This window comes from Stegostoma tigrinum, chromosome 43, assembly GCF_030684315.1.
Source record: "Stegostoma tigrinum isolate sSteTig4 chromosome 43, sSteTig4.hap1, whole genome shotgun sequence".
NCBI classification, from domain to species: Eukaryota; Metazoa; Chordata; class Chondrichthyes; order Orectolobiformes; family Stegostomatidae; genus Stegostoma; species Stegostoma tigrinum.
Genome location: NC_081396.1, coordinates 15,261,276 through 15,275,397, shown reverse-complemented (window position 1 = coordinate 15,275,397; position 14,122 = coordinate 15,261,276). Strand labels below are relative to the sequence as shown.

General features: G+C 41.7%; 1 protein-coding gene across 1 annotated transcript; it reads left to right on the top strand.

The window, feature by feature from the left end:
* Positions 1 to 1,447: 1,447 nt before the first annotated feature.
* On the top strand, positions 1,448 to 5,306 carry LOC132206803 (probable G-protein coupled receptor 139). The gene is made up of 2 exons (XM_059641849.1): positions 1,448 to 1,580; positions 4,414 to 5,306. The coding sequence occupies exons 1-2, from the start codon at positions 1,448 to 1,450 to the stop codon at positions 5,304 to 5,306; spliced, it is 1,026 nt and encodes a 341-aa protein (XP_059497832.1).
* The last annotated feature ends 8,816 nt before the right edge of the window (positions 5,307 to 14,122 follow it).

Below are 14,122 nucleotides of genomic sequence, written 5' to 3'. Positions count from 1 at the left end.
TAGATTCAATTCCCACATGCCTGCTTTATCACCCTATCCACTTTCAACGACCTATGGACTTAGAATCTCAGGACATCAATTCCCCAAAGGGTCCAGCCGTTTATAATGTACTATTCCATTTTGTTTTCAAATGTGACTCAATCCTGTCATTTAGAAGTTTCTATAATGACTCAGCTAGGACATATGCAAGACACAGTGACCTATAATTTCCTGAATTATCCTGATTGTTCTTCTTAAACAAACCTCAATCGTGAGCTATTCTCGGGTCAACTGGTTCCTCACCTGAGGCGATAGTCAATAAAAAAAATCTGATTAAGCCTTAATAACTCCTTCCCCACTTGTCTCGCTGGATATCCTGAGATAGAATACATTAGACCCTCAGTAGCGATGTCCATTATTGTTTTACAAGACACTCGAAACTTCTTCCCTCTTAAAATTGACAAGCCCCAGAATATCAACATAAACCTTCCGAATATTGACATCATCTATATTGTCCTCCTGAGTGAATACTGGTACGAAGTATTCATTCAGGACCTGATCCACTTCCTCTTATTCCACGCATAAATTCCTTCCTTTGTCCTTGAGTGATTCTCCAGGTACCCTTTTGCTCCTAAAATACTGATAAAATGCTTTGAAATTCTCCAATATCCTACTTGCTAAGAACATTTTACAGATTCTTTTAGCTCTTCTAATTCCTCAGCTAAACTCTTTGCTGTTTCCTTCTTATTCCTCAGGGGTTTTATTTCATTTCAGTTTCCTAAATGTGTACTACCTTTTTCCCGTTTTGACTAAACTTTCTAAACTTTCTTCTGAGTCGCAATTTGTGAATCTTGACATTCTTACCTTTCATCTTCACAGGAACATGTCGATGCAGGGATAGTTAAAACACTCAAAAGATTTTGGGACATTAAATTAATAGGAAGTGTTTGGACGGATATTGGTCAAATGTAGGGACATAGCTCTCGTTTATTTTGGAAAAATTGTCTGGCATCGATGAGTTGTACTGGAGGATCTGTTTCCATGCCGCATGACTCGATGAATCTCTTCGCCGCACCACCATGTTATCTATCAAAACATCTATCTCTCATGCTTGCCATAGTACTTAAATGAGGCTCAGAACAATCTCGAAGAATACCTGATTCTGCACTTGGAAAGTCTGCGCCCTCATTGACTGGGCAGATATTCCTTTTGTATTGTGTTGCAGAAATCTTCTGGATGGGAAGGTGTTAATGAACCTGTCTTCATGGGATTTATCATTGACGTCAGTCACAATGGATTCTCATTTTGTCCCGGGAGGGTCACCATATCCTTTATTAATGAGGGAATCCTTGCAACATTACACACTATTTTGTCAGTGGGAGTGTTACCTACCTCACAAACAGGATTCCACCGCTCCCAAAGACAGGCAGAGTTCAGATTCTGAGAGTGACTGACTGGATTTTTTGCAATGAGTCGAAGTTTCTACCATGGACTTTACTGGCTTTCCCAGGAATGGATATCTCTACCGTCTCGTATTCAGGATATGCTTTGGATTATTCAGGGCGTCTACTACCCCATTTTGGCTGTCGTTGGCGTTCCTGGTATGTATTTGGTGAGATCATCATATCCGATGAAGCTACTGTTGGAGTACAGTCTTTAATTCTACTCGCCCTGAGATAGGAAGGGTTTTATTAAGTTGGAATGGGTGAAAAATAGATTTTCATGAATGTCACGAAGCCTGGAAGGTTTGAGTAACAAGGAAAGAATCAATGCGCTGGGATTTTTTATTTCCACTGGAGCATAGGATGGGGTATGCTGATCGAATGGATGTTTTTGAAATCGCAAGGGACACATATAAGGCGAATAGGCATTGTCTTTTTCTCCAGGCGGGTAAGTCCAAAGCGAGAGGAAATAGTTTTAAGGTGATAAAGGAAACGCTTCGAAGGGACCCGTGTCACAATATCTTCATAAAAAAAGGTGGTTCATGGATGGAATGAGCTGTCGGAGCAATTGGAAGGAAGACATTTGGACAGGTATGTCGGTGGAAAAATTTAAAGGCATACAGATGAGTTGCATGCAAATGAGATTAGGTTAATTTGGGAAAACATGGGCAAGGTTCCTTTTTTTCATTTTCTGTCTCGTTGGCTCTCTCCTCTTCCATACATCAGATCTGGCAAAGGCTCTTCAGCTTCAATGCTGTTTCCCCCAAACTGAATTTTCTCAATGTTCACACCCCTTTATAAGCGCGAGGCTCGACCCTGATTTCCCCTACCCTACCCCTCCCCGCCGCATGAGAAGTACGCAAGACGTCGAACCATCCACATTGATAGCACGGAAGTTAAAGTCTCCTCGGCCCATTCAAACACAGAACGCTTTCTTCTCAACTTGTACTTTCCTGTCTTTTCCCCTTTGAATGCCTTTCTGGATTAAAAGTCTCTCACTTTCAGCCTCGAATTTCCTTGAGAGCAGGCAATGTTTCAACGTTATTAGCATGGCATTATTGATTCAGAATATCCTGGAAAGGGGTTTGAATTCAGTCACAGTAGCTGGTGTAATTTGATTTCGAGACAACTCTGTATTTGATAGCTTTTCAATTACCATGGAAATGCCCCATCAAAAATCCCCTACATGTAGGGAGTGGTTAAGTCTGAAACACTCAGTGTATTGTAGAATTATTCCAAAGTGTAAAGAAGAATGTTTTGAGGAAACATTGGTTACAAATAGTGAGATGTTTTCTCTTCAACGTGAAAGATGAAGTGAAGGCATATTTCCTGTGCTGTAGACCTCACTGACCTCTTTGAACCTCACTGAGCCTGTTTCTGACCTTAATGTGCTGGTTCTTGGTCCACATTTCATGCCAAAGTTAATTCTGTTTCAAGTTCAGATACCAAACACATCCCACACCTTCTCTCACTGAACGGTCTCTGTCTTTACAACGCACTTTTGCTCTCACCGATCTATTGAGCTAATTTTCTGGTCTGGTTCAGCGAGAATATCAGTTATCCCTGTCTTCAAATTGAATGGTCTCTCACATTCCAAATAGACGCCATCTCCTTGTCTGCTCTTGTATTATTCATTCCCTTTTACCCATTTTTCAATCCAGTTCACTGCCAAAGTTCACATCTTTCGACTCAAAGTTCAGAAGTAGCTCTGAAATCCACATCATTAGAGGGATATGATAGCCTTGGAGAAGATGTCGAAGGAGATTTGTCAAGATGTTTCCCTCTATAGAGAGTTCCAATGATAAGGCAAGGTGGGATTGACTGGAACTGTTTTCCTTAGAGCAGAGGAGATAGAGAGAAGTCTTGATGAATGCGTATGAAATGATGAATGAAATAGACAGGGTAGAAGGGAAGAAGCTTTTGCCCTGATGGTACTTAGATTTCACATAAGGCACAGGAGATTTAGAGAAGGGGAAATAAAGAAAATTGATAGTGTGGAAACCTGGAAGTCAGCGCCAATAAGAGGCAGAACTCTCATCACTTCAAATAATTGAGATGCCAAGGTAGACTATGCCATGCGCCAAGGGCTAGAAAATGGCATTAGAGTTGTTAGGCGGGTGCTTTTGAGGACTCATTAGGACGAAGGGCATTGTTTAATGTGCTGGTAGACCACTATGAATGCAGAAAAGTGCAGATGAGCAAGGAGGGGTGATGGAAAACGAGCGAAATCAGCCAGTTTCAGTTGCCACACAGAAGGAAGGGTTTGCAAGTGAATGGCGCAGAATGAGGCAACAATGCCAATACTTCACAACACGGAGATCAAATCCTACTTTTTTGTTGTGGGGCATTTTTTAATGAGATGACAAAATGATCAAAGAGGACTTCTGACATCGTTTTGTTTCAGAGAGAAAATTGGCTGACTGCGAGAGACAACAAGGTCGAGATGGATGGATTTTTTTTGTTGGATTTTTAACTGTGATGAGAGGGACGTTGCAAGGCTCGAGACCCAGAACTTAAATATTTGCAGGTGGTACTAGTGATCTGCAGTTAGAGTGTAACATACCAAAGTTTGCAGATGATATCAAGATAGATTTGAAAGCAGGTTGTGATGGGGTGAAAAAGGTCAGGACTCTGATAGGCAAGAAGAACGGGAAAAAATGGTAGAGGGCTTTTAACGTGAATAAGTGCTTGGTTGTCCAACTTGGATGAAAAACCCAAGGGCAACTTTGTTATTTAGATGGAAAGCAGATTTAAATTCTGTCAGTGCAGAGAAATATTTGTGCCGTTGTGCATAAATCACAGAATGTGGGTATGCAGCATATAATTAGAAAGCAAATGGAACCCTGCACTTTAGTGAAAATGAACTAGATTATGAAACTAAAGAAGTCTCGTTACGATCAGTTGTCATATTGATCAGACCATACTTGGAGTGTTGCGCTCAGTTTTGTGTTGCTTCATGTGTAAACTCATTGCTTATTTCCCTTTCTCACAGTTAACATCATGACGATAATGATCCTATCTCGCAAAAAGTGTGGTCTCACCAAATGTGTCTCCTGTTACCTAGTGGCCATGTCAGTGACAGACCTACTGGTCATTATCATCGATTTGATTATGAGGCAAATACCAGTCGTTTATTATGTCCATTTCACATTCCTGTATTTCGTCCCTGTGTGTAACATCCACGCTGTCATGCTTCATGCAGTCACTGACTGTTCCGTCTGGTTCACGGTCACTTTCAGCTTTGATCGATTTTTAGCCATCTGTTGCCAGAAGTTGAAAAGCAAATATTGCAATGCGAAAACAGCCGCTGTGGTTCTAGGTACTGTGACTGTGGTGAGTTTTTTCAAGAACATTTTCTGGTATTTTATGTTAACAGATCAGTATTGGCTGATGAACAGGCCCTGGTTTTGCCTTGTAACGATGGATGTTCGGAAATCTCTCTTCTGGGTCACAATGGAGTTTGTCCATCACATTCTCACTCCGGGTCTCCCATTCATATTGATTCTGTTGCTCAATATTTTCACCATCCGACACATTCTTGTGACCAACCAAGCCCGCAAGAGACTCGTTGGCCCAAGTGCCGGAGACCCAGAATTGCAGAGTCGAAGGAAATCCATCATTTTACTGTTTGTTATCTCAGCAAATTTTATCCTGTTGTGGTCAATGATAATGGTGTATTCAATATGGTCCCGAATGGTGTCCCTTGGCTTTTTTTCTATCTGGTTGAACGATTTTGCCCAGGAATTAGGATTCATGTTACAGCTCCTCAGTTGCTGTACAAACACTGTGATTTATGCTGTGACACAGACAAAGTTCAGACAGCAGCTGAAAAGTGCCATGAAATATCCCTTTACTTCAATTATTCAGTGCATTCAATGGTTCTGAGAGAAGAAACCAGACAAGACCCAAGTTACAGCAAGACATTTACCAATTCACGTACCATTCCCAGTGGAGGCAGTGATCTATCCCTGCATGACTCTGACCTCTTAATAAGGATCCAGAGATGAAACTGAAGCTGTGTGATGATGACTGGTCCAGGGGAGAGTTTGACATTGTGTTGAAATAATTTGGCATGCAACCTAACTCAAGACGTACATTTGAGTTCTGAGATTTGAGCTCACTTTAGCCCGATCGGGAGAATTGGTCAGTTGTTTTTGGTGTAAAGACTTTGGCGTGGCCAAGTTGTCTGACTCAGGAAATAGAGGTGGGACTGCCGGGTGCCATCAGCGCATTTTCACATTGTAAAGTATTCTGTTTAATACTTTCATGACTAGGAGTCCCCCTTTAACTCACACTCATTCCTCACCACCCCCGTGCCAACCAACATGTCATCAGAGGTAACATTGATCTTCTCTTTTTAGCCAGGCCTCTTCATTGGAGTAGGTGAAGACCCAGTGCCATTCTCACTGAACTGCTAATGCAGAGATCCAGGTAATATTCTTGGAATCTGATTTTGCATTTTACCACTGCAGATGATGGAATTTGAAATCAATTTACGGAAAATCTAGAAATAAGAGTCTCATGATTTCAGTACCTGAAAAAAAAACACCTGGCTCAGTGGAGTTCTTGAGGGAGAGAAACTGACATCTTTAACTGGTCTGACGTCCATGTGGCTCCATTCTCAAAACGATGTCTCTTCACTGCCTTGGAGGCAATTAGGAATGGGCAAGAAATACAAGCACAAACTAACGACCCTCTCATCTAACGAATGAATAAAAACTAACTCCACTCCGCACAATCCCATTACAGTAGCCCAACTGGCAAGATAGCACACATGATGCACTGACTCAGAACACAGAGTATTTATCTTTACATTACATGTGCAGTACCTTTAGACACCTATGTTGCGTTGATTATTACTACAAATCAAATTGATCCCTTCTGCCTGCCCTTAGTCCATATCCCTCAAGCCCGTGCAAATTTATGTGGTTATCGAAACGCCATTTAAATACATGCCCCCTGGTATTAGATCGTTCAAATCTCAGAAAAAGATTATGGCTGTCAACTGTATCCATGTACATCAAAATTTTATAGGCTTCTGTCAAGTCCACCCTCAGATTCCCCCGTTCCAGAGCAAACAATCCTAGTTGCTTTTTCTTCCCCAGCCTCTCCATATAGCTGATAGCCTCTAATCCAGGCTGCATCCTGGTAAAGATAACGAAGTGTGGAGTTGGAGTAACACAGCAGGCCAGGCAGTATCACAGGAGCAGGCAAGGTGACGTTTTGGGTCGGGACCCTTACTGTGCTCCTTCAGTTCGACACTTTGTTATCTCTGGTTCCAGCATCTGCAGTTCTTGTCATCTCAGCATCCGGGTAGTCCTCTTATGCCCCTCACAAAGCTGTCAAAAATGCATAATTGAATGTAATATTTTCAATGGGGCTGAACCAAACTTCTATAAAGCTGCAACATAACGTCCTGACTCTTGCACTGAATACCTCAAAACAATAAATGAAAGAATGTTGTGTGCCTTCTTACCATCTTATCTATTTGCGTGGCACATTCAGGGACCTATGAACTTGGACCAATGTTGTTCAGGGTCCTATCATGAGCTGCAAACATTTCTTCAACATTTGATCTTCCTAAAGGCAGCCCCTCACTATTTACTGGACAAAACTCCAGCTGTCATTTCCCCATCTATTTCTGCAACTGATCTATATCCCACTGTATCCTTTAACAATTATCTTGAACGCACGTAATGTATTGGTAGGATATTGAGCTAAAGTGCCCTCAGGGAGCGAATTGCAGGAGTTTGAAACGTTCATTTGTGATCCTGTTACTGGGGAACTCCCTCCTTCCTGGTGGTATGGGCGAACTGTTGGACACTCTCTGCACTCTCTGCAGGTAGTCATCCTGTATTCCCATCCTGATTTGGGCTTGTAAGGTGAATACAAAGCCAGGAGTGGCCATTTTGACATCCTGAAGAGGGGCAATTGTTCTGTGCTCCTGATTCAGAGCAGCGCTGCTCCTGGCTGCCCAGGGCTGTGGTGTGATAAGGCCACATGATTCCACGGGGCTGGCGATTGATCTTCACTGGGCCCCTGGTGTCATTCGGTATTTCTGGATTATGCTCGGGAGGGAGAGAGAGAAAGATGGGGTGATGGATATGGAGAGAGTGTGAGAGACAGAGAGAAGAAGGAAATATAGAAAGCGAGAGCATGAGAGAGAAAGAGAGGCATCGATCGAAGAACAGATATATAGAGTGGAGGGAAAAAGAGTAAGAGAGGGGAGAGAGTGAGAGAGAGCAGTAGATAGGTGCTGAGTTCGAGCCAGACAGAAAGAGAAAAAAAGGAAGAGGAAGAGTGAAGGGGGGAAGACGAGAGACTTGCGATAAAGGGACGGCGGGAAAGAGAGGGAGAGAGAGGTACAGAATGAGACATAAATGCATAGAGAGGAAGAGGAAGAGGCAGTGATTAATAGAAAGATTGTGAGCGAGGGCATGTGAGAGGCAGAAAGAGAGGAAAAGAGAATGTGTTGTGTTGAGAGAAGCATATAAAGAGATAGAAGGGCAGAAAGAAAGGAGGAGGGGGGGAGGAAGAGAGAGTGTGACAGAGAGGGAGAAAGTGGGAAAGAAATAGAAAAGGAGGGGGGAAGAGTGGAGCAGAGAGTAGGAGATAGATGGAGAGAGAGAGTCTGTGATAGAGAGAGATTTAAAGAGAGCGAGCTGCAGAGAGGGGAGAGAGTCGAGAGAGAGAGGGAGATGAAGAAGAGGAGATTGACACACACAAACACTATTCGAATGTGGGGAGGAATAGAATTGTGTTGTGTTCCCTCAGAATGAACCGTGCTCATGATTAGGAAAATGTGTGTTCCCTCTGCACGGTGGAAATGATTTGTCTTTGGACAGTATTCCTGACATACACAACAAATAGAATATTTCCACTCCCTCTCTATCCAGGCTCCTCCAAATGTACCCTTTTGTTGGGAAACTTAATAAATTTTATTCTCTTTTCTGCGCTTTGTTATATTTGGTAATGTACTCTTTCGATTTCTCAGTGAGGAAAGAATCCAAGACGGGTGAGGAAATTGTTCATCTCCTTCCGCTCATACCTCACAAGCAAAGTGATCAGACAAACTTTTCTGAGTCTCCAAAGACATTGTTTGAAGCTGAAAGATACGTGCAACCAAAGAGTTAAACAGGCTTGGATACTTTGTCTGAAACAAATTCCGCCGCTTCAGTAGTCAATCATGAGGACGCCACCAGAGGGTGGCACTGTTCCAATTTTACCAAAAGACTTTGAGCCAATGACGAATCACTTCCCTCCAGGGCAAAGTGAGTCCGATTGAAACGAAAAATAGATACACAGACACAAGAACTCCGAGACACATATGGGAGCACACTTTAAAATGACACCCCACATTTTATCACTTTAAACGCTAAAAGGTCAGACAGAAAAAGGAGCAGTGTTTTCACCTCATTTCAGTGGATTCACTCCCCAAAACAACAGAGAATCCATTGCACAGATATGTAGCAATATCTTGTGTGTCTTTACTCTTCTTTCTTCTCTTTCTCTCTTTTTTTAACTGTTTGTCTCTCTTTCGCCCCCAGTGCCTCCCCACAAAATATAGCCATCAAATTTCTCCCCCTCAAATATTGGTCCCAAAATTCACATACTTTCCAAATTTCCTCTCGGCGAGTTTCTGCCCTTCAATATTTTCGCACACCTAAATCCAAAGTTTCACCTCCAAACTTCGGCCCCTTTCCAGTGTTGGCATCTGCATCAAATTTGTGTCATACAAATGTTTACCCCACTCCCCCATTTGGTGGGAAGTTGCAGATTTTACACCACACCTTGCTCAGAATATTAGAGCTGCGCCCTGCATTGTCAGTCGTGATGAATTTTCTGACTACCTGTGTGTTCTTGATTGTTTTGCATATTCAGAAGGCAGGACAGCACATCTATCATTAAGATGTCAATCTGGTGAGGCTGCAAAATAAGCCTGCTTGCATAACAAACAAAAAAGAAAATTAATGATAGACAGAGATAAGCGATCCCACAACCAACGTATCAAAGAACAAAGACCTGTCGAACACAGTAGCAGGCTATTCAGCCCACTATGACTGTAATAACATATGGCATCTTTCTGAACAAACAATCTTTCGATTCTATGTGACCATAGCTCTCTCATTCCTCCCTGTTTATATGTCTGTCAAGACGTCTGTGAAATGTTGCGATCATATGCTCCACTACACCAATTCATCTGGAACCTCATTACAGCCACATAAGATCCTCTGTGCATAAAGGCTGCCTCTCACATCAGTTTTAAACTTACCGCCTTTCACATTAAATCTGCGTCCTCTAGTAAGTGACATTTCTACTCTGGGATAAAAAGACTGTGACTATCTATTCTGTCGGTGACTCTCACTGTTTTGTAAACACCATTCTGTCATATTGTTCCTTAGTCTTTGACGTTGAAGAGACAATGAACAACGTTTATCCAATCTCACTGCGCAGCTAATACAGTCCAAACCAAACAACATGCTGGTAAACCTCTCCTACACTATCTCCAAAGTCTCCATTTCATTCCAGCTGTGTGGCGAGTAGAATTGTACACAATATTCCAATTACAGTAGTACCAAAGTTCGATATGAATTAACTTCACGAACAAAAAAATACTCAGTGCCTGGACTGAGGAAGGCCAGTAAGTCATACGCTCCAAACTTCCAAATGCTTATGCAAACACAATTACACTCCCTAGACAGAAGTACACAAACACTGATGAATACATCCACTCTCACTCACTGAGTGACACTTCCACAGGTTCGATGGGAAACTAACAGACAAAAAAAGACACAGGATCCCAACGCATACATGTAACCATCACATTTTATTGATACACTGCAACTTACACACACGATCCATAAAAGAACTGGCAAATATTATTGTTTAACGACAAAGCAAACACTGTCGAATTCCAACCAAGTACAGGTTACATCGAGTCAAAGTAAGATTTTCAGTGTTTTGGAAATGATCGTGCACAACAACTTGCAGTATTATTTGCCTCAGAACTTCCCTTGTTGACATATACTCTGACCTTTACCTAAAATGTGAAAGAAAGTATTGTGAGCCCACTTGAGATCATGCCACATGTGGCTCTCCTTATACCACATAAATCTGTTAAATTGCTCATGAAGCACCACTTCTAGGGACTGGTGGAAAAGACTTCTTCTCACTCTCCAAAGTCAGACTGATGAAGTTCCATACTTCAAACGGCATATTGAAGTATGTCTTTATCTGTGTGCTCAGCTGGATGCAAAGAACTGCCTTGAATCTATCTCAAATAGGAGCAGATGAGTGGGCCGCAAATAATGCTTCAGACAAATTTCCTTTGCAATCAAAAATCTCACTAAACATATTATATATTCATTACCCAGTTTTGGCGCGTGGATGTTTACTGTGCACATGCTGGCCGTGCCATATCCTAAATTACAATAGAAATGATATTTCCAAAATCACATGATTGGTCATGCATTGGATGTTGGCGATAAGTGCAATATGAAGAAAAACGTATGCTTTGTTTGCTCTGGGAAAACAATTTCAATGATCTCTCTGGTGAGATAACATGTTTTCTTCTTTAATCAGAAAATTCACTTCACATTTAACCAATGATTGAAATGATAAATAAAATCCATGCTTTTTCTGATGATTTACACAATGCTCAATACATTTCTCAATTCTACCGATCGTCAGAACATCCCAATGTCTCGTCTGCATCGGCAGCATTGCAGCTAATTGGCAAAAGGTTACCCTTATTGGTTTAACCCAACGGGTTTCTGGAGGAGCACAGCAGGCCAAGCTTGAAGGAGGGTCCTGAAAGAATCATCTGTTTTCCTGCTCTTCTGACACTGCCTGGCCTGCTGTGTTAATCCAGCTCCACACGATGTTATCTCAGACTCCAGCTTCACTCCTCTTACTATATCTGACCCTAATTGTTTTGATGTGTACATTGTAAAATTTTCTATCACGCATTCAGTGCATGTCAATACTGAGCTCCACCATGGATACATGTATCATCGGAACGGGCAGGATGGCATTCTGAGAGGGTTCATGTGAAGCACAGCAAGCGCAGCCATTGCAAGTGATGAGTTGGACTGAGACGTTTTAAGTAATTATTCGCTAACTTAAGAGCTGCCGAGAAAGATGGGCAACATTGGCGTGGTGTACAGGAGAATTATGAGCCAGCTTTTAACTTTGATAAGTCTGTCTGCAATTCCTTCTTTCAGGACAGAAAATTACATTTGTTTTCATTCCTGTTCTTGTCTGCTTAAGAATGGGAGTCAGTAAATCTGTGTTTTGATCGCACTGCTCTTGGTAATGCAGAGATCGTTACAAACGAAAGTTGAACCTTGCACCTAGCGACTGAGCTAACACTGAGTCACTGTTCCCGATATATGGTGTGATGGCTGTAGATGGTTATTGCACTTTTTTTCGATCACTTGACCTTGATTGTAGTGAGTGTGAGGCATTTCTAGTAACTTTAATTTTCATTGCCCTAGTTTTTTATTGCCTCCCATGTACCTACTGCAGAACTACTTGAAAGTAACAGATCAAAGTCCACTTTTACCAGATCCAGGGTATGGTATTGAAATTATCATTGTCTGAATTTAGACCCCTGAATTCAGCAACATCGGTATCCCTTTCCATAATTATTTTGAAACTTACAGAGTTTTGGTCACGAGCTCCAAAACTGTTGTCAGTCTGCCGAACCAAGGGACCATCTCTGGAAAGTCTTGACTTTCTGTTGAATCAACAGGAAACACCTGTACTGAGGTAAAATCTGTGCTCAGGTGTTGTCACCTGTTTGTGCTTAAAATTAAAAGCCACAGTTGGAGCAAAAAAGTAAATTCCAAATTAGAATTAAGGCTCCATATGTTCCTGTTGAAGATTTGATCAGGACACTGCACATGTCAGCACCAGGGTCACAGAAACTGGGAATGCATAAATATATTAAGACCTTAAATCCTGAATCTTCATACATGATGCCAGTAATCTTGTTACACGTACACAAAGGTGGAACATCAAATTTCAGCATGTCAGAGAAAGTGAGATTGAAGTGTAGTCAGTTAGAAGGAACGTGTACTAGCAGCAAAGCCTGACACTGTACATTTGAAACTGGACTGTACATCACAGAATCACTGAATCACAATGGTGATACAGCTTATGATGAGGCTATTCGCTAACCATGTCTGCACTAGCTCTTCAAACAATCGTGAATATCTCGTGCCATCATTGTGCTTTAATCTCGCAACCTTGCATTTTGCAAAGCAAAAATGAATATCCAGTGTCCTCTAGACTGACGAATTTCAATTTTGCTTCCCCAGGTTCCCACCAAATGCCCACCATATGCTAACTTGCCGCTGTGTGAAAAACAAAATTCTCACATCATCTTTGCTTCTTTTACAGATCACGTGCCTGTGCTAGTTTCCCCTGGTGCTTTGGTTTCCTCCCAGAGTCTAAAGATGCGCAGGCTAGGCGGATTGGCCATGTTAAATTGCCAGGGATATACGATCTACTTGGATTAGCCAAGGGAAATGCAGAGTGATAGAGAGACAGAACAGGGGAGTAGGTCTTTGTGGGGTGCTTTTTGAAGGGCCCATGTGCTCTCGATGAGCCAAATTGCTTGCTTCCACACTCTGAATCTATTTTATGTTTCAATTAAATCTATATTGTATCGTTCTTGTCCCATTGATGAGCGGGAATGGTTTCTTCTCATTTACTCTGCCCAGCACTCTCATTGTTTTGAAAACCTCCAGCAGATCTCTGAGCCTCCTTCTCCCATGATGAACAGTCCAAACTTCGAACCACAGAGTAATACATGTGCATCGCACGAGGAAATAGAAAACCTTTTGGCTCATCGTGTCTGCACCTGTTAATGGCAAATACCTAAATTTTATAATCCCGTTTTCCAGCTGTTAGCCTGTCCCCTCTTATTCATTAGCATTGCAACTATGCATGTAAATACTGCTTTAGTGCTCTGAATATTCTGCCTCTACTGCCCTTACAGGAAGAACAACACCTCCTCCTTCTTTGTAGCAACATGCCCCAAAGTAGCAATGAAAATGACCATCGTCCATGTCCTTCATCTGAGTGACTACTGATGTGAAGTACTCGTTGAGGGCCTTTCCAACTTTCTGTGCATCCTCATTTACATTCCATCGTTCGTGCTTGAGTGGGCCTTTCCTTTTTATAGTGTTTTTTTTTTGATATACTGATATACTTACAAAAAAATAAAAAAGAAAGCTTAAAGGATAAACCAAAAAAAAAATCAAAACAACAGGGCAGAACACATCAGTAACTTTCATGTGTTGTTTCAAATATACGGATGTCTGTTTCTACTTCGATTTTCTGCAAATGTCGATAAATGTTGCCCTTTACTTTTCACTTTTAGAAGTTTATGACGTTCTCATAACTAAGTGCCTATTCTCTGAACTTCTAAATGCTGAAAATGTGAGGTTAGGCAGGGAAAATTCGAATCTATGCTGTATCATTAATAGCTACACTCCATAAACATGATTAGAAACCCATTCAAACACAGGAGTCTCCCGTTCAGGCTAACAGTCTCCTTCTAGAGGCCACAGTTACCATTCAACACCTGCCATCTTCTTAAGGCGAAAGTCTCTATCAAACTTCCTGGAGACAATTCTTGCCATTGACATCATCAGTCACATAGTTCGGCATCTCCTGTCACACTGTGTCGAAGG

What these genes read in the sequence shown, in the direction of transcription:
- LOC132206803 (XM_059641849.1), top strand. Translation starts at nt 1,448, where the DNA reads ATGAGTCGAAGTTTCTACCATGGACTTTACTGGCTTTCCCAGGAATGG. An exon ending in GGCTGTCGTTGGCGTTCCTG is followed by an intron (nt 1,581 to 4,413) that starts GTATGTATTTGG and finishes CCTTTCTCACAG; the next exon opens with TTAACATCATGACGATAATG.